The sequence below is a fragment of the Pristis pectinata genome, chromosome 11, assembly GCF_009764475.1.
Source record: "Pristis pectinata isolate sPriPec2 chromosome 11, sPriPec2.1.pri, whole genome shotgun sequence".
Classification (NCBI taxonomy): Eukaryota; Metazoa; Chordata; class Chondrichthyes; order Rhinopristiformes; family Pristidae; genus Pristis; species Pristis pectinata.
The window spans coordinates 47,906,804-47,931,662 of record NC_067415.1 but is presented as its reverse complement, the minus strand read 5'-3'; the positions used below and the strand labels follow the sequence as shown (position 1 = coordinate 47,931,662).

The 24,859-nt window shown below is 39.5% G+C and overlaps 1 protein-coding gene across 9 annotated transcripts in view; it reads right to left on the bottom strand.

The window, feature by feature from the left end:
- Positions 1-4,656: 4,656 nt before the first annotated feature.
- cep295 (centrosomal protein 295) overlaps positions 4,657-24,859 on the bottom strand; it is a 93,746-nt gene continuing 73,543 nt past the window's right edge. For 5 of the 9 annotated variants that reach the window (XM_052025959.1, XM_052025965.1, XM_052025962.1 and 2 more), the window contains 6 exons: positions 21,796-21,939; positions 17,803-17,863; positions 16,882-17,070; positions 16,688-16,802; positions 15,305-15,404; positions 9,140-11,805 (listed from right to left, as the gene is read on the bottom strand). In XM_052025959.1, the coding sequence (XP_051881919.1) occupies positions 11,764-11,805; positions 15,305-15,404; positions 16,688-16,802; positions 16,882-17,070; positions 17,803-17,863; positions 21,796-21,939 (651 nt within the window). In that variant the 3' untranslated portion in view covers positions 9,140-11,763. Of the gene's footprint in view, positions 5,703-9,139; positions 11,806-15,304; positions 15,405-16,687; positions 16,803-16,881; positions 17,071-17,802; positions 17,864-21,795; positions 21,940-24,859 lie in introns of those variants that run through there. The other 4 variants (XM_052025968.1, XM_052025969.1, XM_052025963.1 and 1 more) reach the window with 2 other exon arrangements.

Here is a 24,859-nt window from a genome sequence, read left to right as displayed (position 1 = left end):
ATGTTGAGTCACAGCTCTCAGAGTTTGGAGATGAGTTTGCTTGGAATTATAGGATTGAAGGCGGAACTGTAGTCAATAAACAATAGACTAACGTAGGTGTCTTTACTGTCCAAATGCTCCAGAGATGAGTATAGGGCCAAGGAGATGGTGGCTGCCGTAGACCTGTTTCGGCAGAGGGCGAATTGCAGTGGGTCGAGGTTGCCTGGGAGACTGGAGCTAATGTGTGTCATGATCAGCGTCTCAAAGCACTTCATGATGGTGGATGTCAGAGCTACTGGGCGGTAGTCATTAAGGCACGTTACCTTGTTTTTCTTAGGTACTGAGATGATAGTGGTTGTCTGGGGCTGGGGACCTCAGATTGAAGCAGGGAGAGGTTAAAAATGTCTGCAAGTAACCTCACCTGCTGATCTACGCAGGATCTAAGGATAGATCCAGGGACAACATCCAGGCCAGATGCTTTCCACGGGTTAACTCTCTGGAAGACTGATCTTATGTCTGCAACGGTGACTGTGGGTTCAGGTACAATGGAGGCCGTCAGGGTGGATGGTGAGATTCCAATCCCCTTCTGTTCAAAACATGCGTAGAATGCATTAAGCTCATTTGGAAGGGATGCGTTGTTGTCAGCAATGCTGCCAGATTTCGTTTTGTAGCCCGTTATAATGCTGAAGCAGTGATTCATTGTATTCAATATTTACACTGTGGCCTCTCTTACAACAGACAGCTGTCTGGGACAACTGACAGCTGGTCTGGGACTCAATTTTGGACTGGTATTGTCTCTTGGCTTCCTTGATAGCTTTACGGAGGTTGCATCTCGATTTCTTATATAGGTCAGGGTCACCTGATTTGAATGTCACAATCCTAGACTTCAGTAGGGAGCGGATCTCCCGGTTCATCCATGGTTTCTGGTTTGGGACCACCCAGATTGTCCTCTTTGGTGCACAGTCCTCAACACACTTACTGATAAAGTCCATGATAGTGGTGATCTACTCATCTAGACTGGCTGCTGAGTCTTTGAACATGGACCAGTCTAGTGACTCAAAGCAGTCGCGTAGAAGTTCATCTATTTTCTCAGACCAGCACTGTACAACTTTCTGTACCGGATCCTCACGGTTCAGCTTCTGTTTGTATGCAGAGAGGAGCACAGCCTGGTGATCTGAGTTACCAAAGTGTGGGCAGGGGGTGGCTTGGTAGGCAACTTTGATGGTTGCGTAGCAGTGGTCAAGGGTGTTTCCGCCCCTGATGAGACAGGAGACATGCTGGTAGTATTTTGGTAACACACTCTTGAAGTTGGCCTGGTTGAAGTCACCGGCAATGATGAAGAGGGCTTCAGGGTATCCCGTCTGTTGACCACGAAGTATAGTTCAGAGTGCAAGCTTCACGTCCACCTGGGGTGGGATTTAGACTGCCGTCAGGACAGCTAAAGTGAACTCCCACGGCAGGTCGCATGGGCGACACTTCACCATTAGATATTCCAAGCTGGGTGAGCAGTAACTTGCCAGGACCATCATGTCTGAGCATCACGAGGTGTTGATTGGGAAGCAGATGCCTCCGTCTCTAGCTTTGCCCGAGGACACTGTACGGTCCATCCAGTGAATTGAGAAGGCCTCAGGTTGTATGGCACAGTCAGGTGAAAAAGGTGTAAACCACATTTCAGTGAGACATAGTAACTGTCATGGTAACTAGGGAATATGTGCATTGGTTTAAACATGATTGGAAGTTAGCACACCATGCTTCATGATCCACGACAAATTCAATGTCAGTGCTGGGAAGTTTTATAAACGATTAGCAGAGAAACAACTTATCACTTAGAAAAGTCTGAGGAAAAGTAAAGGAGAGCCAGCAGACATCTAGTCAAAGTAAAATGTATTTGACTAACTAGTGCATTTTTTGGGAATAGAGACTGCTGATGAGGACAATATGTTGGGTGAAATGTGGATTTTGAGTCCAAGGATTAGTGGCAGCATGGAGAAGAAATTGGTTTAGAGAAGGAAAGCAGAGTCATGCCAAATGCTTGATTTTCAGACTAGTTAGAGGTAAAGGGTGGTATTACTCAGGGCTTGGCATTGGAACTAGTGTGTTTTTTCCAGATTCTTAATAATTCAAACACAGGTGTGTAGAGTCAAAGTTCATAAATTTGGAGATGACAGAATGTTTGGAAATGTGAGGAACAATGATGAGGATAGCAGGAGATTTTAAGAGAACAGATAGGTTAGTGGAACGGGTAGACACTTGGGAGATGAAACTTAATATAGATACATACCAGATTCAGATTGGTTTGTTGTCATATACGCCAGGGTCCAATGAAATTCCTTGCTTGCATGAAGCTCACAAACAGTATACATGGTCATAATAAATACAACAATAAATACAGTGATCCGCACAAAACAGAAAGGTGCAACGATAAGAAGAATGAGACACAATATGACTTACATGGTGCAATTCTAAAAGGGGATTCAGGAACACAAAGACCAAAGTATAAACATATATAAATCTTGTAGATGGTAGAACAGATTAAGAAAGTAGTTAATAAAGCATATGGGTTCCTGGGCTCAATAAGGGACAGAGTACAAAAGTAAGGAAATGTTGTTGAACCTTCTTACAAATGGTTAAGCCACAACTAGAGTTGTGTGTCCATTTCTGGTGACTACATTGGAGTATTGTCTACCATTTTAGCCTCCTTACCACTTGGGGTGCGAGAGGTCCCGGGTTCAAATCCCGGACGAGCCCCCAATTTTGTCACGGACCAGCAACAAAAGAAACACACTGAGCATGATTCAGTGTTAAAAACTATTTTATTAATTACTACTTATGATAATACGTAAAATAAAAGTAAAAATGTTAGTATGTTAGAATTCAAAAATGTTAAACCTCGAACGTTAACCCCAAAACGAAACTCTTCGTGTGTGTGTGTGTGTGTGTGTGTGTGTGTGTGTGTGTGTGTGTGTGTGTGTGTGGCAAAGTCCAAAACTCCCAGTTCTGGAATGGTTCTTAAAGTTCAGTTCCGCAAACCATAAGGTGAAACATGAGCAAGGGCTTCTTCAACAACCACCGTTGTCAGAAGATAAGACGTAGATGTAGAAAAACATAGAGAGAGTAAATACGAAATCCAAATGTTCCACGATGGAACCCAAACGACACTCCAGTGTTTACTCGGTAGTGACTTCCTCACCCCGAAAAGCATCCGAACCGTGGTCGTCCACACACAAATACCTGTTTCCTTCTACAGGTCAGCAACAAAGTGAACTCCACCGGATTACTTCCAACTTCCATACATGGATTTCAGTGGCAAACACAGTTATTGTTTCTCATCCATCGATAGAGAAAACAAGCAGGCTGGTGTCTCTCTCCCTTCTCTCTCTCTCTCCTTCTTCTGACTTCTTCAACAACGTCATTACGTCCTTTATCTTCTATTGACGTAAGCACACCCCACACACACATACACACACACTCTCTATCTTAAAGGGACTTTCACTGAGTCCGTAACAGGGTATTGTGTGCAGTTTTGGTCTCCATCCCTAAGGATGTGTTTGCCATAAAATGAATGCAGAAAAATTTACCAGATTGATTCCAGGGATGGCAGGTTTGCCTCATGAGGAGAGATAGAGTAGACTGCAACTATATTTTCTAGTTTTGAGGAGAGCTCATGAAAACCTCAAAATTCTTCAAGGGCTTGACAGGCTAGATGCATGGGGGATGTTTCCCCTGACAGAGAGTCTAGGACAGGGATAGAGTTTAAGAGTAAGAGGTTGGCACTTTAGGAGTGACACGAGGAGAAATTTCTTCACTTAGAGGTTGGTGAACCTTTGGAATTCTCTAGCCTAGAGGATATTGGAGGCTCAGTCGTTGAGTTCATTCAGAACAAAGATCCATAGATTTCTGGAAATTAAGGGAATTGACATATATGGCAATAGTGCTGGGAAGTAAATCAGCTGTGATGTTGGCTAGCAGAGGGTTGAAAGGCCAAATAGCATAATCCTGATCCTATTTCTTACATGTTTATGTTCGAAAGGAAGGGAAGATTCTTCAGAGAACGCAGAAAAGATTAAATGCAAGGGTCTAGGGATGAAGACTTTCAGTTACAGAGGACAGGCTAAAGAAGCTGGGTTATTCCCTTTGTAGCAAAAAAGGTTGAGAACGTATTTGACTGAGATCTACAAAATCATGATAAATTTAGACAGGGTAAACAGAGAAACTGTTGCATTGCTGGGGTTCAAGAACTAAAGGGAATAGATTTCCAATGATTAGCAAAAGATACAAGGATGATATGAGGATGCATCTTTTCACATAAGGAATAATCATGATTTCTTTTCTTTTTCAATCTTTTTATTAGTTTTCAAATTAATACAGATTGATATATAGCATCAATATTTATACATGTAATACAGAGATCAGGATAACAATCATAGCATATATAATCATAAAGAACAATAAAATATAAAAAAAATCTGTAGATCCAACGATCTCTTAGTAAATGAATATAATAGAAAGGAAAGATTTATTATATAAATTTAAAAAAAAACAAATCAATAAAAAAATTATAAACAATATAAACTAAACAAAAAAACTTTTCAAAAGAAAAACAAACAACAAAAAAAGGGAAAAAAAAAACTGGGCTAAACTTTCTCAGTAGAAACAAAACAATATTATGTCGTCAAGTCCGTTCCTCCAAGTTGGAAAGTTATTGAAAGGGGATCTACATCATGTGAAAATATTGAATAAATGGACTCCAAATATCTTCAAATTTAAGCAAAGGATCGACAGTACCACTCCTAATTTTTTCCAAGTTTAAACATGATATAGTTTGAGAAAACCATTGAAAAGTAGTAGGGGGTATTGGATCCTTCCATTTAAGCAAAATGGATCATTTGGCCATTAATGTAACAAAAGCAATCATACGGTTAACGGAAGGAGATAAATGGCCAAACTCTATCCTTGGTAGTCCAAAAACTGCAGTGATAGGGTGAGGTCGTAAATCAATCTTCAATACGTTTGAAATAATGTTAAAAATGCCTTTCCAATATTTTTCCAGAAGAGGACAGGACCAAAACATATGTGTCAAAGAAGCCACATTCGATTTACATATATCACATATAGGATTTATATGGTAGGAATAATTTTGATTTGAAATGTGCTATAAGGAAGTGTGGAGGATTCGGGTTCCACTGCAGCTTTCAAAGGGGAATTGGGTAAGTATATTTGATCCCTCACAATGGTGTCCCAGGAGGCTGCGTCCTCAGCCACAAGAAGTCTCTGACCAACTACCAACAACATGTTACTTGCAGAACCAGAGATGCCAACACACTCAATCACTAATACACCACCATCAAGAATGCTTACCTTGCCATCGCACGCCTGTACTTTGGTAAGTCCGATTACCTGGCTGTACTTCTACTCCCAGCATATAGGCAGAGACTGAGGACCATGAAGATATGGTCAAGGGAGGTGGAGGAGCGTCTACAGCACTGCTTTGAAACTGTGGACTGGACCATACTAAGAGATTCATCTTTGGATCTGAATGGATATGCCACGGCCATCACCAACTTCATCAAGACCTGTGTAGATGAGTGTGTGCCTTCAAGAACATACCGAGTCTTCCCAAACTAGAATTCCTGGATGAACCAAGACATTGGTAGTCTGCTGAGGGCTGGATCTACGGCGTTCAAGACCAGTGATCCAGAATCCTACAAGAAGTCCAGTATGACCTAAAGGAGGCCATCGTGAGAGTGAAAAGTCGATTCTGAGTGAAGCTAAAGACATAATCGGATGTATGACAGCTGTGGCAGGGTTTGCATGCCATTACTTCCTATAAGGTAAAACCTAACAGCATAAATGGCAGTGATGCTTCACTCCCCGATGAGCTCAATGCCTCTTATGCACATTTTGAAAGAAAGAACACTACCCGTGTGAATCTCCACACCTGGTAGTGTAGCAATTAGCGTAACAATATTACAGTGCCAGCAACCCGGGTTCAATTCCAGCCACTGTCTGTAGTTGGATAAGTCACTGGGACTGGATGAGATGTACCCCAGGCTATTGTGGGAGGCGAGGGAGGAGATTGCTGATCCTCTGGTGAGGATCTTTGCATCATCAATGGAGAAGGGAGAGGTTCCAGAGGATTGGAGGGTTGCGGATGTCATTCCTTTATTCAAGAAAGGGAGTAGAGATAGCCCAGGAAATCATAGACCAGTGAGTCTTACTTCAGTGGTTGGTAAGTTGATGGAGAAGATCCTGAGAGGCAGGATTTATGAACATTTGGAGAGGTATAATATGATTAGGAATAGTCAGCATGGCTTTGTCAAGGGCAGGTCCTGCCTTACGAGCCTGATTGAATTTTTTTTTTGAGGAAGTGACTAAACACATTGATGAAGGAAGAGCAGTAGATGTAGTGTATATGGATTTCAGCAAGGCATTTGATAAGATACCCCATGCAAGGCTTATTGAGAAAGTAAGGAGGCATGGGATTCAAGGGGACATTGCTTTGTGGATCCAGAACTGGCTGGCCCACAGAAGGCAAAGAGTGGTTGTTGATGGATTATATTCTGCATGGAGGTCAGTGATCAGTGGTGTGCCTCAGGGATCTGTTCTGGGACCCTTACTCTTTGTGATTTTTATAAACGACCTGGATAAGGAAGTGGAGGGATGAAAGTTAGTAAGTTTGCTGATGACACAAAGGTTGGAGGTGTTGTGGATTGTGTGGACAGCTTTCAGAGGTTACAGCGGGACATAGATGGGATGCAAAACTGGGCTGAGAAGTGGCAGATGAAGTTCAACCCAGATAAGTGTGAAGTGGTTCATTTTGGTAGGTCAAATATGATGACAGAATATAGTATTAATGGTAAGACTCTTGGCTGCGTGGTGGATCAGAGGGATCTTGGGGTCCGAGTCCATAGGACACTCAAAGCAGCTGCACAGGTTTGCTTTGTGGTTAGGAAGGCATATGGTGTATTGTCCTTCGTCAATCAGGGAATTGAATTTAGGAGCCGAGAGGTAATGTTGCAGCTACATAGAACCCTGGACAGACCCCACTTGGAGTACTGTGCTCAGTTCTGGTCGCCTCACTACAGAAGGATGTGGAAGCCATAGAAAGGGTGCAGAAGAGATTTACAAGGATGTTGCCTGGATTGGGGAGCATACCTTATGAAAACAGGTTGCGTGAACTCAGCCTTTTCTCCTTGGAGCGACAGAGGATGAGGGGTGACCTGATAGATGTGTATAAGATGATGAGAGGCATTGATCGTGTGGATAGTCAGAGGCTTTTTCCCAGGGCTGAAATGGTTGCCACGAGAGGACACAGGTTTAAGGTGCAGGGGAGTAGGTATAGAGATGTCAGAGGTAAGTTTTTTTACTCAGAGAGTGGTGAGTGCGTGGAATGGGCTGCCGGCAACGGTGGTGGTGGTGGATACGATAGGGTCTTTTAAGAGACTTTTGGATAGGTACATGGAGCTTAGAAAAATCGAGGGCTATGGGTAAGAGGGCTAGTAATTTCTATGGTAAGGACATGTTTGGCACAACTTTGTGGGCCAAAGGGCCTGAATTGTGCTGTAGGTTTTCTATGTTTCTAAGTAAGGAGTTTGTACATTCTCCCCGTGTCCGCGTGGGTTTCCTCCAGGTGCTCTGGTTTCCTCCCACATTCCAAAGACTTACTGGTTAGGAAGTTGTGGGCATGCTATGTTGACGCCAGAAGCGTGGCAACACTTGCGGACTGCCCCCAGAACACTCTACGCAAAAGATGTATTTCACTGTGTTTCAATGTACATGTGACTAATAAAGATATCTTATACACTATCTGACAACCCTGTGTCCTCTGTCTTGAAGGCTGATGTTAGAATATCCTTCAAGAGGTTGAACCCTCACAAGGCATCAGGCCCAAATGGTGTACATTGCTGAGTACTGAAAACCTGTGCCATCCAACTGGCTGGAGTGTTCAAAGACATCTTTAACCTCTCACTGCTGCGGTCTGAGGTACCCACCTGCTTCCAAAGGGCAGCAATCATACCTGTGCCCAAGAAGAGCAGGGTGAGCTCCCTCAACAACTATTGCCCGGTAGCACTCACGCCTACTGTAGTGTTTTGGGAAGTTGGTTATGGCTAGAACTAACTCCTGCCTGAGCAAGGACTTGGACCCACTGAAATTCACCTACTGCCACAACAGGTCTAGAGCAGAAGCAATCTCAATGGCTGTCCATTCAGTAATGGAGAATCTAGACAATTGCAAAACATATGTCAGGCTGCTGTTTATTGATTACAGCTCGGCATTCAATACCATCATCCCCTCAATACTAATCACCAGGTTTCAAAACCTGGGCCTCCACCCCTCTCTGCAACTGGATACTCGACTTCCTTATCTATGGAAAGAGGTCCATGTAAAATGCTGGTCAGAGCTGTTGCAGAGAATGGAAACCAAAGAGAGAATTCCAACATTGGACTTTTCCAAGTCCAGCACATAAGGCAGAGAAGCTTATCTAGTATTACAAACATATAACCTCATAGTAGAAGTGGGCATTTCTGATACAAATAGAGAGAGCAAGTTACCTAAAATTGTTGAATGTTCTCACCTGCATTTCACAGCTTTATCACATCCTTGTTTGTTTTCCTTTTTTCTGACTGTCCTCAAACTATCAACCAGACAACTTTGTAAACCGCACATCACCACACAACCCTGACCTCCTGCTATCAAAGATATTCCTTTCATCCTATCTCATTTTCCAAGTTCTGATAAGGGGTTTTGGCCTGAAACTGCAACGTTTTTCTTTCCATAATGCTGCCTGACCGACTGAATTTTCGTAACATTTTTTGTTTTATTTGAAGTTCATGCCATTCCTGATTAAACTGGACTTTACTTCTGTTTCAAATCTGTTTTTTTAATCTGCTGCTCAGTTTGATCATTTTAGATTTTCAGAATTTAACAGAAAAATTGGATGAATGCAAAACTGGAGATGTCAGAAATATGAACCAAGAACAAATTTTAGTCCATGAATTCACCCTGGAAGGAGCCTGTGCAGGAATATTTTTGAGAGAAAAATACTCTGGAGGGCTACTCTATTAACAGGTAATTAACTATTACCTTTTCCTTCAGTGGTTAAATGCTTCATGAACTTGCCATTAATGTCCAGAAAGTTGAAGCCACACAGAGATGGGAATTGTGGATGTGCCTTTATTTGGTCCCAATACAAGCAACTGCAAATGAGACACTTGTGGAGAATCAAAATGAAGAATATTTTATAGTCTTGACACAATAGTAATGATTGACAGTGCAACAGACATGCCCACAACCATATAAGGGGGAGCTGGGTGCAATTAATTTCTAAGGAGTTTCATTGTCTTGTGCATAATTTTTAGACAGAGTTTCCGATGTCATTCCACTGAAACCATCACCCTAGACAACTTCATTCTCACCTATATTGCTGTTTGTGATGTTTTATCCTAGTCAAGGGCCCACCGAGATGCCGGCACATGATACAAAGAAAGTCCAGGCATCTCATGCAATAGCACAGGAAATCAAAGCTGCAGCTGCTCAACCTCAGAGCTGCCCCATTAGTCAAGGCCACAATAGTCTCAAGTGATTCTTACTTTAACCTAAATTAACATTCAGGGTGGTCTATATAGACTTTTTTTTTGAAAAAATTCCAAGATTACACATTTGTCTTGAATGGAAGATTAGCAATATAAACATTTGGCACATGCACTATATATTGCAAAATAAAAATTGTTCTGAAATTATGCATAATGCTGTCTTAAGGATGTCTTGCATTAGGTCAATGGCATATGATTATTACTCATTAATACATGAAGTGAAGGACATGTATGGGCTTTAATGTTCACTAAGTGGGCACTAAGATGTAGAGGCCAAAAATAGTTCTACAGTACTGATGCAAATGGCCATTACAGCTACCAATAACACAGGCATGGCATTAACCATGGTCCTGATTTCACTCCTTTTTGATCCCAGAGGTGCATTCTCCTCATTGGCTTTCCACAAAAGGGATGCTTTGTAAAGATGATGAAAGAACCTAATCAGATTAATTGGTGAGCACCCTGAGATACCTGAAGCATAGTTTCAAAATTCCAAAAATGTACTCTGTAGGAGCTCTGGTTTCACCTTGGAATCATCTCAGAGCATAAACATGCTGACTTGATACAACTATTGCAGCCACTGGTGGTGCCTTGCTAATGTCGACATAACATTCATTGGGTTTCTGAGCAAAGTGAAGTCTCCATAAGCATGATTCCTAGGAAAACTGGAAATTTTGCTCCCTTGGAGCTTCGAACTCCATAATTGTATACTCTACAGAGAGGTGTGATATATAAATCAGCTTAGCCTCCTCCTCTCTATCTTCTATTTCTACACACAATCAAAGACTGAATTGTAATTCCCAAAAGACGTAGATTAAAATCACAAAGGTTAACATTCAAAGAAAAATGGAACAGTAAACCTTGAATCACACCCCCATCTGAATTCTGGTTTTAATGGAAATAAGATAAGGAGACCAATGACCAATTCAATGATAGGATTAAATTATTTAAAGGTTAGTTACTTAAAATTTTTAATGAGATAGCAAGCCTTCATTTTAATATTTCATTACCACCCCCTCACGAACACCTGTAATCTCTCAATGTGCCCACTAGTCTTAATCTTCCTAGCTTTTTGTGGCTGTGTTATAGAACTTTCCATTTGACATACTTCCAGCCTAATTAGGCTGGCTGCATGTAGGAATCCCAAAATAAATTTAAGGAGAGCCAGTTGTTTCTTTACCTCAAAACAACCTCTCTGCATAGAACCATCTCCCAGCTAAACTCAAGGTTAAAGATACAGGGATATTCTCTATGGAATTCTCTTTGTAAAGTTCCACAGTACTAAACCACACGGTGGACGAAGCAGTGTTCAACAAAAGGAAAAAAAAGCCTCGTGGCCATTACTCCACAATCCGACCAGCTACTGGCAGGTATAATGTTGTTTTAAAAATCTGTATAATATTAAAAATACAGTAGATTTTGTTTTAAGATGGCAGAAACATTTGAAATTAAGAATCACCCTACCTGGAACGTATGCCTTTTCCTTGCAAAGCAAGCACCAGAGGGGAAAGTATGGTGGACTTATTTGCCATTAAAACTTTGGTAAAATAAATGTCAGTGAAGTCAAAGCTTTATAATTATCGTGTGACTTTTCAAATTAATTTATCTAAAAGCAGTCTCTGCAGTCCAGCATGAACTATTAATTTTATTTGTGGAGTTTCATCCAAGTACATTAGGGCACACTGTACAGACAAAAGTGACACTTGATATTAGCCATGAGTTTTACTATTTGAATTATTAGAACAAAATGTCAATCGATAGCTGGTAGTGCAAAAGACTCCCTACACTAAACTGCTGTAATATTGCCAATGAAGTACAAACTTGAACTTGAGGTTAAGTGCAGTAAAGTGTTGATGTTTATCCAGTGATTCAGTCCAAGTAATGAACTTCCAGTTTATATAAAGGGATGTGTAGTTTTATACAAAACTGTATTAGTCTATAAAATAGATAAATATGAAATATAATTTATACCTTCTATTTAGAGTAATGAATTATACAAAATTTACAAAACCAAAAGGATCCAACATTCTATCCTCACTGACAGATTTGTATAACAGTCTGTATAAAGAAAATTACAAATGAGGTAATTGTAATAAAACAACAAAATAGGCCAAGAGTTTGTATATTAATACAAATACTTATATACATTTGGATGCAATTGTTCTTGATTGATGCAAAGATTGCAGATGCATCACTTGCACACTTTATTTGCTCTTAGCTTTTCCAATGTTTTCTTTGATGGGGAGGGGTGGAGAAAAGATAAGAGTTTTCAGTAAGTCTAATCCAAAAGTTTAAAAGCTACTTGTAGTTATAACACTGAAAGCACACTAAATGTATTTAAAAAAAAGGAATATTTTCCCATTGAGTTTTTGGATATCCCCATTCCAGAAACAAGGCTCAGTTGATGGAGCATGCAAGTTTATCTCCTGGGCCTCTACTCATGATGTTATAGAAGTGACCATTGTCATAGAGTTATACAACATGGAAACAGGCCCTTCGGCCCAACTGGTCCATGCCAACCAGGACGCTCCATCCGATCTAGTCCCATTTGCCAGCATTTGGCCTTATAAACCTTTCCAATCCATGTACCTGTCCAACTGTCTTTTAAGTTATTGTACCTGCCTCAACCACTTCCTCTGGCAGCTGATTCCACATAGATACCACCCTTTCAGTATAAAAAAAAGTTGCCCTCAAGTTCCTATTAAACCTTTCTTCTCTCACCTTAAACCTATGCCCTCTAGATCTTGATTCCCCAACTCTGGGAAAAAGACCGATTGCATTCACCCTATCTATGCCCCTCATGATTTTATACACAAAGATTACCCCTCAGTCTCCTATGCTCTAAAAAATAAAGTCCTAACCTGTCCAACCTCTCCCTATAACTCAGTCCCTCAAGTCCTGGAAGCATCCTTGTAAATCTTTTCTGCACTCTTTCCAGTTTAATAAACGTTTCCTATAGCAGGGCGACCAAAACTGAACACAATACTCCAAGTGTGTCCTCACCAAAGTCCTGTACAACTGCACCAATGACCTCCCAACTTTTATCCTCAATGCCCTGACTTATGGCCAGCGTGCCAAAAGCCTTCTTCACCACCTCGTCTACCTGTGACTCCACTTTCAGTGAACCATATACTTGTACTCCAAGATCCCCCTATTCTACAACACTCCCCAGTGCCCTGCCATTCACTGTGAAAGTCCTACCTGGATTTGACTTTCCAAAATGCAACACCTCACGCTTTAAACTCCATTTGTTATTCCTTGGCCCACTTATTCAGCTGTAATTTTTGATAACCTTCTTCATTGTCCACTATACCATCTAATTTAGTGTCATCTGCAAACTTACCAACCATGCCTTGTACATTCTTATCCAAATCATTGATGTAGATGACAAACAACAATGGGCCCATCACCAACTCAAGGCACACCACTAGTCACGGGCCTCCAGTCCAAGAAACAACCATCTACCATGACCCTCTGCTTTCTACCATCAAGCTAATTGAGCCAGCTCTCCCTAGATACCATGTGATCTGATGTTCCAGAACAGCCTATTACGTGGAACCTTATCAAAGGACCCACTGAAGTCCATATAAGCCACGTCTACCACCCTGCCCTCATCAACTTTTTTGGTCACCTCATCAAAAAAACTCAATCAAGTTCGTAAGACATGATCTCTCATGCACAGAGTCATGCTGACTACCCCTATTCAATCCCTGTCTTTCCAGATGTACGTATACCTTATCCCTCAGAATCCTCTCCAGTAATTTATTTACCACAGATGTTAAAGTTACTGGCCAATAGTTCCCAGGTTTTTCTTTGCCGCCCTTCTTAAATAAAGGCACAACAATCACTACCCTCCAGTCTACCGGCATCTCATCCGTGGCTAACGATGTTGCAAATATCTCAGCCAGGGTTCTTGCAATTTCTTCTCTAGCCTCCCACAGTGTTCTTGGATATACCTGGTAAGGCCCTAGAGATCTGACTACCCTCATACCTTGTAAGACATCCAGCACCTCCTCGACTGTAATGTGAACTATCCCCAAGACCTCCCTATTTACTTTTCCTAGTTCTGACGTCCTTGCATCTTTCTCCATGGTAAAAAACAGAGGAGAAATATTCATTAAGGACCTTGCCCACCTTCTGTGGCTCCACACAAAGGTGTCCTCTTTGGTTTTTGAGGGGCCCTATTTTCTTTCTAGTTACTCTTTTTTCCCCTTAATATACTTATAAAATCAGAAACAGAAATAAAAACAGGAACATGCAGACCTTGAGCTCTCACTATCTCACCTTTGAAAGCCTCCTACTTGCCTGTGGTCCCTTTGCCTACAAACAACCTACTCCAATCAACCTTTATGGAGACACTAGAGATTCTGCAGATACTGGAATCTGGAGTAACACGCACAAAATGCTGGAGGAACTCAGCAGGTCAGGCAGCATCTATGGAGGGAAACAAATAGCTCATCCCCCTCCTCCCACCTTCTTATTCTGGCTTCTATCCTCTTCCTTTCCAGTCCTGATGAAGGGTCTCAATCCGAAACTTCGACTGTTTATTTCCCTCCATATATATTGCTTGACCTGCTGAGTTCCTCCAGCATTTTGTTGTTCCTCAACCTTTGCAAGCTCCTGTCTCATTCCATCAAAATTCACCTTGCCCCAATTTAGAATTTGAACCTGTGGACCAGTTCTGTCCACAGAATAGAACTATGGTCACTGTCACCTCACTCACTTGCCATGTCCTATTACCCAACAGTAGGTTGAGCTTTGCCTTCTCCCTACTAGGGCCCTCTATATATTGTCCAAGGAAAGTTTCCTGAACGCGCTTAACAAATTCCACCCCATCTGTGCCCTTAACAGTATGACTGTCCCAGTCTTTATTAGGAAAGTTAAAATCCCTTACTATAACAACCCTATTATTCTTACAACTCTGCACCATCTCCATGCACATTTGTTCTTCTAATTCCCCTTGACTATTTGGGGCCTATAGGAGACAATCCCAACAATGTGATCTCCTCTATTTCTCAGCTCCACCCATAAAGCCTCACTGGATGATCCTTCAGTAATTTTATCTCTGACTACTGCCGTGACATTCCCCTTAATCAAAAAGCAACTCCCACTCCTCTCTTTCCTCCGCCTCTATCCTGCCTAAAGTACCTGTACCCCAAAACATTAAGCTAGCAGCTCTGTCCCTCCCTTACCCATGTTTCCGTAATGACTATAGTGTCCCAGTCCCATGTAGCTAACCAACCCCTAAGTTCATCCACTTTACCTGTCAGACCTTTGACATTGAAATAAAGGCAATTTAATCCAGTAGGCTTTACTCACTCCCTGCCATTCTCTTGCCTGTTATGCCTTTTCAACTTGCTGTCACTGACTTCTGCATCACTTTCCAGCCTTTCATTTGCCTCCCTGAAATTCTGCAAAAGCGAATTTGCATTACCCGAAATACTATAACGTGGAGATCACCTGTACTATAATTATTTAGCAATTGTATAATGAGACAACCTAGACAATGGAGCAAGACAGTCTGTGCCCTATTAAAGAAAGTAGTTCACCTGAAGGGTTAACAATTCCGAACTAAAGTTAGCAAAGCAAACAAATAAAAACCAAACCATCCCATTGGTCTCTAATAACAAAGGAGAAAGCGGCAGGAAGATTACTTTTACTAAAAATTACAATTCCTCCAAATTTATTTCTATTTAGATGAAAAAATAGATATAGGACGGCTGAAAAATTACCTTCTGGAATTCTTTTGCTTTTTCTCGATTTCTAGCACAAACTGTTTTGCGGTTCACTTCCCTTTTCTTGTTTTTCACTTCTTCAAGCTGATTGTAGAGACTGAAAAGAAAAAATATGCTAATAGAAGGGTACAAACTGACAAATCTAAATGCACAATTTTCCCCAAGTATTCAAGCTAAGTTCACAAAAACAATTTAATATCTAGAGTTCCTAACTTGGAACTCAGTATAGAGGTGAAACTAGCAGCGTTACTGTAATTTTATTTTCCTAGTTGCACCAGGACCAGAATTGGCATTTTCCATTTGCCTGCAAGTTACACTACTTGTAGGTCAGGAATTGCAAAAAATGCTTCCTCCATGCCCACCCTTTCATAGATCCAGGTCCAGGCCCAAGCCCAAGCCCAAGCCCAGAAACATCTCTCCCACCTCTCTCCAGCTACAGTCTGCTGCCAAAGACCAACCTGTAGCAGTCAGCCTGACAGCCTCTTGTTAGAAAACAACACATAAGTAGTAATCATCTTGATTTTAAATTTGGCAAGATTCAAGGCAAACCCACTCTTACAGGTTTCTTTACAGCAGAAGTGCCTCCCTGTTAATCTATTTACTCAGTTTCTCAGGAACTCATTTCTAATAATAGTATAGAAACCTTGTTTGAATTAATAATCTGTCATAGAAAAATAAACTTTCATTGTACATCCCCCAAGTTCAACAATCCAGGCACTTGCAGCTGCACCTTCAGCTATTTCTTTACCTCATTTGTACCTTTCTTTCAGGTATTTCAGAAGAGCACTTCTTCAGCTAAACTTTTGGTCACTGTCCTCTGTTTTGGTGGGCATGTGGCAAATTTAGTTCAATAACACCTTTATAATTTTAACCTAAACCATGAAAATGCAAGTTGATATAATGAAACAAACTACCATTTGAAATCAAATCTAGTCATGTATCAGGCTCTTTGATGGTAGTTTAAGGTTTCCATGTATGGCTGAACCATTATATAATCCAATCCAAAGATATTTAAATAAAATGCTACATGGCAAAGATATGTCTTAACTCCAATTGAAATCAAATCTAGTCATGTATCAGGCTCTTTGATGGTAGTTTAAGGTTTCCATGTATGGCTGAACCATTATATAATCCAATCCAAAGATATTTAAATAAAATGCTACATGGCAAAGATATGTCTTAACTCCAATTGAAATCAAATCTAGTCATGTATCAGGCTCTTTGATGGTAGTTTAAGGTTTCCATGTATGGCTGAACCATTATATAATCCAATCCAAAGATATTTAAATAAAATGCTACATGGCAAAGATATGTCTTAACTCCAATTGAAATCAGATTAGTTTTTTTAAAAAAGTTGAACTGCAACCATTTCTACTTTACCGGAGTGTTCTTTGTTGCATCCCTACTTCTACAGCTTTTCTGTCCTCTGGAGTAGACACTTTTACTTCTCCCACCATCTTCAACTGAGTTGCCCCTGATGAGGATGATGCTGCTGCTTAGTATACAAATGAAATAGCTTAGTATATCGATATACGAATGAACAAGGAGTAAAAATTAGACAGCACAGTTCTTACCGAACACAGAAGTCTGTCTTTGCTCAAGATGAATTGGTCTTGTGTATAGTTCAGACTTCACTATTTCAGATTTTTCCCTCCTTTTTAAGTCTTCCACTCGTTTTGCAGCATTTGTAAGAAATTTCTGTCTTCTCTTCAGAACTGCTTCATTCAAAATCTTAGCAGATGGTTCAAATTCAATTATCATAACTGTGAAAAGAAAAAGTTAATATCTAGAATGATGAATATTTTATCTTGAAAACTGAAGCAGATTTAAAATGTCCATATGGAATTTTCTTCTAAGCTATTTTAAGAGGGATTAAATAACTGAAAATAATGGTTTAGTAGTCGTAAACACAGTGGAAAGATTGTGGAATTTCATGTGAAAATGTTTGCTATTTTAAGAGGCAAAATGCAATTTATTTCCAGCTATATTTCGAACTGATATTTAAAGGTATTTATAATCACACTCTATGGGAACATACACGATTGGAATGCTGTTACAGCTGCAAGTAGTAAACAAGTTACCATGGTCACAGGAAGAACTGAGGCACAAATTCTGCACTACTGCAGTTTACCAGCAGCTGGTGTTGGAATATTAGAGTCCAAAAGTGATAAAGGCACAGCTGCTGTTCCCAACAGAAGATGGAGAAAATGAGAGGTTATAGAGATCAAAATAGGGATTCTTTGATGGAGTGGTCATCAGCCTAGCTTAAGTTAAATAAGGGTCAAGGTTGCAGAAAGATTGATTCTATCCAAAAGGGTGACTGGGGAGAAAAGAAGAACTAGCACAGAAGTATCAAGTTTCTAAATCCTTTTGCTATTTGATAAATTAAATCACAACACATAGAACTTTCTTCAAGCGATAAAGTAGTTGAACAAGCCAAATACTGAAATGTTCAACAATTACAGAACTAACATCCCAAAATTCTTTCCCTTTACCTTCAGATTTTTGAGAGTCAGAAACTGTGTTTTCGGGGATTACTGGTTGCACTTCATTTGCCTGCATAAAAAGTAATGAATATGCACATCCATTAATAACAAGATAAAATTGAATCAAATTCTAACCAGTTTCCTTGAGCACTCTGTGGCATTAGGCTATAGAAATGGTTAATGCAACTCTGAATATTAAATAATTAGGAACTTTTTTTTAAAATCATGGCATCACTGAGTTAAATAATATTTTCTTATTTGCCAGAAATTTTACACGATATTAGTATAATTAACAATTTTGAATTTTTGCATCTGAGAACAAACTTAATACTGATTTATTCCACAGCAGTACACACTGAATTTAATATAGAAAGCAAGATGTCTTCTAGAATTTAAGTTATGCAGTGTTAAATTGCTTTATTTCATTAAGGTATATTTGAGAGGATATATTAACTCCTCAATTGAACTTTGAGTTGTCTTTTTCTAGTTTATTCAAACAAATTCAAATTCTTAGTAAGCAAGCAGATGGGGTACAGCAGGTACGAATGTAGGAAAAACACAGTAGATAGCCATTCAGCACTTTGGCCTGCTCTTCTACACAAGCAGATCATAGCTAATCTGCACCCAAACTCCGTACCCTTAACATAAACCAACTAATCTCACATCTTGAAAGTTCTAATATCGGTAAATATTTTGAATAGAAACCACCAAATCATAACATTTTTTTAAAAAAGGCCCAAATAAAAGAGAATAAATAAAGGTACAAAAACACAGAACTAAGACTGGAATGACAGAATAACAGTATATAAGACAAATTTTTCACTGTACCTCGGTACAAGTGACAATAATAAACCAAATGCAGTTTTAAAAAAATCTGAGTTAACGGAGGTGAAAAATTGGCAACAGGTGCTACTTGATTTGCTGAATATTTCCAGCACTTTTGTTTTATTTCAGATTTTCAACATGTGCACTTTTGTGCTTTCCCATTTCTGAGAAATTGGTAAGCAGGTCTGTTGATCGGTGATGGAATTTGAAAAGCAAACAGTATTACAATTTTTTTTAATAACCCCATACTCAGGAAAAAAGACTACTTCATATTTTATGGATAATGGCATGGATAAATTGAGACTCAAAACTAAAACTGAAAGTGATAAATATGGTAACAAAATAACCAATTTCAGAAAATATTAAAAGAACAGAAGTGGGTGGGGAGAAACAAAAAAAAACTGAAGGTGACTAACAAAATTTGATGGGAAGGAAGATGACAGATTCATGAATGGCAGAAGAAGTCATTGGGGATACTTGGGAACCACTAGGAGACAAGATTAGAGAAAACACACACCCTAAATTGGCTGAATGAAAGATGTTATGAATGAAGTATATAATAACTCAAATGAAAACATTTGAATTGTTAAGGAAAACCTAATGGTTTCCAATCATCCACAGAAAAGTAGACAAGTAATAATGGAGGTTCAACAAGATATATGATAGGGTTTTATTGAGACTGCACTTAAACCTGAGCATTGAATTGTCAGTGTGATACCTTTATTATAATAAAAAACAGAAATAACTTGGGTAAATTGTTTTCTTGTTGGCTCCACACTCACTGTCGGACTTTTCTTTAAAATCAGTTTTTGAATTTGATGTTATTACTAACAAACTTGAATAAACCACCACAAATTTCAGAATACCAAGCTTGACAAGTCTAACATTTTTAGAAGTGACAGGCATGATTCAAATGGGAAAAATTAAGTGGAGGTATTAACAAAGGAATATTTAAAAAATCCTAATAACAATAGCAGACAATGAGAGAAGAGAAAGAAGGATGAAAGGAAGGTAATTAAGACTGTGGAAATGAAGAAAATGCAGATGTTAGAAATATGAAACAAAAAAGAGAAAACATTGGAAACACTCAGCAGGTCAGGCAGCCATTGCTTCAAAGGAAAATAGAGTTAATCTTTCAGGTTGAAGACCCTTTGTCAGTGGAAACTGCAAAGGATGATCCACTGAATGCAGTGGCTGGTAGGGCAGAAATGAGAACTGGGGAACTATTTTTGCTCTGCTCGGGAGAAGGGAGTGAAGGCAGAAGAGCAGTAAAAATGAAGAGATAGATTAAGGGCTTTGTCAACTATGGTCGAGGGGGATGCCATGGGTTCAGAAAGAAGGACATCTCAGAGGCAACTGTATAGAAAGTATTTTCATTACATCAGATATGATAGAGATGAAAGAACTGGAAGAAAAGAATGGAGCCATTATAGGAGGCAAGTTGAAAGGAAGCACAGTTGAAATGGCTGTGTTAGTCCATGGGCTTGTATTGGATGTTGTTGCTAACCTATCCCCGAGATGGAGAGAAAGAGATCCAAAAAATGAAGACTCTGTGAAAATGAGAACAGAGGCAAATTGGCAGAAATGGTAATGAATCAGTGCAGGAAGCTGCACCAAAGTAGCAGAAACAGTGGTGAAGGAGGGGGCATGAGTAGTACTGCAAGGTTGAAACAAAGACAGTTCCACATATCCTACATAAAGTCATATCTTGGATGCATGCGGGTTCCCATAACTACATTGGGTGGAGTTGAAGGAAAAGTTGTTCAGCCAAATGAATGACTGTGCTGGTGAAGGGCAATTGGTTGGGTCTCTATTCCAGGAAGATGTGAAGGGCCCTTGTGCTACCCTGTATGGGATGCAGGTGTAAAGGGTTACTTGTCCATAAGAAAGATGAGCAGGTGAGGACCAATGAATTTGAAACTTGTCAGAAGGCATCAGAAGCGTTATGGATACGAGTGGGAAAGGACTGGACCGGGGCAACAAGATGGAATTAAGGTAGGAAGAAGTAGCTTTGCTTGGGCCAGAACAGGCTGAAACAACCTGGTCTGTTCAGACAGTCTTGCTTGTGGATCTTGGGCAGGAGGTAGAAGTGGACTTTGTTGGACTGGTAGATTGCAAGGTTGGAAGCTGTGGAAAGTTCTGACTACCCGAAACAGTAACTCTTTCTCTTTTCACAGAAACTGCCTGAGCAATTCCAACATTTACAATTTTCTTATGAACTAGCTGCTATACCTGGCATTGCTTGGGTATCATGCTGGCAATCATGATGTTTGCATTTATTTCTATGCAATCGGGTTTTTATAACATTTCTTGTAAATGAAATAAATCTAATTTAAATATTAATTATTCATTGAATAATATAATTAGGGAGTTAAAATTATGCAATTGAAATAAGTTACTAATTAAAACCATATACACTGAAAATAAATGTATACAAAAGTTACATTTAATATACTTTTCAAGTAGGTATGTACCTATGCACAATGTGTAAATTTATTTTCAATGTTGAAATGCAAGAGAATACATTTCTTGCTTTTGAATCTGGTATAAAAATGCAGAGATTATTTTTATCTCCAACATTCAGTTTAATTCCAAACTGTTTTAACTAAATGATTGAATTTCCATATTAATCCATGTAACTCCAAAGGAGGAATTTTGACTTCCAAAAATAGGTGGAAGGCAAAAACTTGAACCTCAATTAAACCCACCTACTTCTCTTTCAAACATAGGTAGGGGCAGGTGACCAATCCACTCCCAGGACATGGCATACATTTAAACAGTAAAGTATATTCAGTACAGAATACAAAGTGCACACCAAAAATAGAAAAAAATTAACAACAAAATATTAGCACTGCAGGTCTGTATTTTATGTGGTGTTTCTTTGTCACTGTTATACAGAAGTTCTGTTTAAAACACCATTATAAAGATTCGACAATATTGTATATAGCTATCACATTTCACTGAATTTATCAATACCGGATCTAACATTTATCCAATACCGGATTATATTAAAAATATGATGACAAATTAATTTTATTTCCAAACTTCTGTACACAAAATTGTAGCCTAAAATTTAAACCACCACGACAACCATGAAAATTTTACTTCTTGGTGAGATTGCAATATATTTTTGTAAATCAAACCTGTAAAGCCAAAGAAACGCATTTGATATTTTACCTGAGAAAATGCTTGTATTTCATTTAATTCATTTTCATCAACTGGAAACTCTTGTCCTAGTTCGTCATCTAATAGCGTTGAATCATTAAGTGTTAACTGTGTCAGTTCTGGTTCTTCCATAATTCCAACATCTGATTCTGTACCCTAAGACATTATATACATATTTAGCCATTTCTGACAACTTTGAACACATGTATCAAAGAAAAAATACAGCAAACTTGGTTCAATTGCTAATATTTGTTCATGTTGGCATTGCAAACAATTCCAGCATACAATACTCATCTCTAATTTCCCTTCAGAGTATGGTGAACTGCTGCTGCCCATCTGGTGAAAGTACTTCCCACAGTACTGTTCAGTAAACAAAATCCTGGATAAGGGATGAGAGTTTCTCAAGCTAGGATAATGTAATGACTTGCTGCTCTTGTTCTTCCAGCCAATAAATGTCACAAGATGTGGAAGACACCACAAAGAAAGCATTGGATTATTGCACCTAGATTGCAAAATCTGTAGCCATGGTCTGCCATTGGGAGAGTGCAAATGTTACAGATGACGTATGGGATGCTAATCCAGTAAGCCATTGTGGTATTTAGCATTGATTTAAATAAAGACCCGTGATTTGAAAGGCTCAATGAATTCAGCAGGCCACAAATTGGAAATGGTGATTGCTTGGCACCAATGTCAACTGCTACTTCAAGTATACAACTGAATTTTTCCTGTTTTGTTACTGCATGCTTAGCATGGGCTTCCCCAAATGAATTTGAACATTGTGCAATCATTTGCAACTTTGCTCATAGTTTGATGCAATGGTGAGTAATCAGATTGGATTTGTCCTGCTTTTAGTCCACATACTTAAGCAATTTTCTGCACAGCAAGGATGATGCAGAATTGTAGCTGCACTGAAACAGTTAAGACATACACATGGCAAGAGATTTCCTTCCCTGAACTTAGATATTTCACAGTCATTGTTGATTTCAGCTGTATTTAAAAAAAACGCAAATTATTTCATTGTCTGAATTTAAATTCCTCATTCAAATAACAAATTCTAATCCACACATTGTCTTTGCAATGTATTTGAAGAAAATCAACATGAAAGTAATTTTCCTGGGCAGTACTTCTGTTAAAACATTTATCAATAATTATAGCAGGAGACTAGCAAATTTTATGTTAACTTTGCATAACAATGGATCTTGAAATCTCCTACAGAAATTTGAGGGTCTCATTGTCCTTTGATCCACACATAGTAGTAGAACACTACACACCATAGAACACTACAGCACAGAAAACAGGCCATTTGGCCCTTCTAGTCTGTGCCAAAACGTTATTCTGCTAGTCCCATTTACCTGCACCCAGTCCATAACCCTCCAGACCTCTCCCGTCCAAGTATCTATCCAATTTATTCTTAAAACTCAAGAGTGAGCCCGCATTTACTACATCAGATGGCAGCCCATTCCATATTCCCACCACTCTGAGTGAAGAAGTTCCTCCTATTGTTCCCCCTAAACCTTTCCCCTTTCACCCTAAAGCCATGTTCTCTCATACATATCTCTCCTAATTTAGGTGGAAAGAGCCTACTCACATTAACCCTGTCTATACTCCTCATAATTTCGTAAACCTCTATCAAATCTCCCCTCATTCTTCTGCACTCCAAGGAATAAAGTTCTAACCTGTTCAATCTTTCCCTGTAACTCAACTCCTGAAGACCTGGCAACATTCTAGTAAATCTCCTCTGCACTCTTTCAATCTTACAAATATCCTTCCTATAGTCAGGTGACCAGAACTGCACGCAATACTCCAAATTTGGTCTCACCAATGTCTTATACAACCTCACCATAACATCCCAACTCCTGGACTCAATACTTTGATTTACAAATGCCAATATGCCAAAAGCCTTTTTTACAACCCTGTCTACCTGTGACGCCACTTTCAGGGAATTATGTATCTGAACTCCCAGATCCCTTTGTTCCTCCGCACTCCTCAGTGCCCTACCATTTACTGTGTATGTCCTACCTTGATTTGTCCTTCCAAGATGCAACACCTCACACTTGTCTGCATTAAATTCCATCTGCCATTTTCTGGCCCACACAGTACAGGCCCTTTGGCCCACAATGTTGTGCTGACATTTTATCCTGCTCTAAGATCTATCTAACTCTTCCATCCCACATAGCCCCCTATTTTTCTATCATTCATGTAAATTATGAGGATTTTAGGCACCAGGGCCAAATCCAGGCAAATGGGATTAGTTTAGACAAGCATCTTGGTCAGTATGGCCAGGTTGGCTGAAGGACCTGCTTCCATGCTGTATAACTCCATGAATCTACATGCACTCAAGCATACAAATGTGCACACATGCTGTACAAGGGAACACAAGGTAAGGGAGAACAAGATTAATGATAAGACTGTGAGAAGTGTAGAGGTACAGAGAGGGTGCATAGGTAATACTTGCATTTCTTGGCTAGAATATGGAATGCAAGATGTGGTACTCACCACAGAATAAGAATGGACAGCATTTTTAGTTTGAACTAACATTTAGGAGCTGCCACATTCTGTGAAGTTCTCCAAGAACATTAAGAAAATATAAGCAAGGAGATGAATAACATTAATTGATAGAATGAATCCCCAGCATTGACTGACCACAGGAAGAATTGCCCAACATGAGATAAGGGACAATAGCACAATATAACATTCTCTCAGCTTCACTAAATGCCAGTGATAAAATGGGAAGTTATATTTCTTTTTAAGACACAAGGTATCAGAGACTACAAGTCTGTCAATCTCACTTGACTGCATTAAGAATCAATGGGACCACTTCAGGTCATCTCTTATGGCATCCAATGCCTCAGAGGTGGAGAGAAGAGCTGACTGTTACTCTAGTAATAAGAGATAACTTGCAACCAAGGTTAAGACAGGAAAAAGGATGTATTGCTACAATTATGCAGAGCTTTGGTAAAACTACATCTGGAGAATTATGTGCACTTATGATCTCCTAGACCAAGGACTTGCCTTAGATGGCAGGATTGCCATGTGAGGCGAGATTAGGTGAAATGGGTTTGTATTCAGTAGAGTT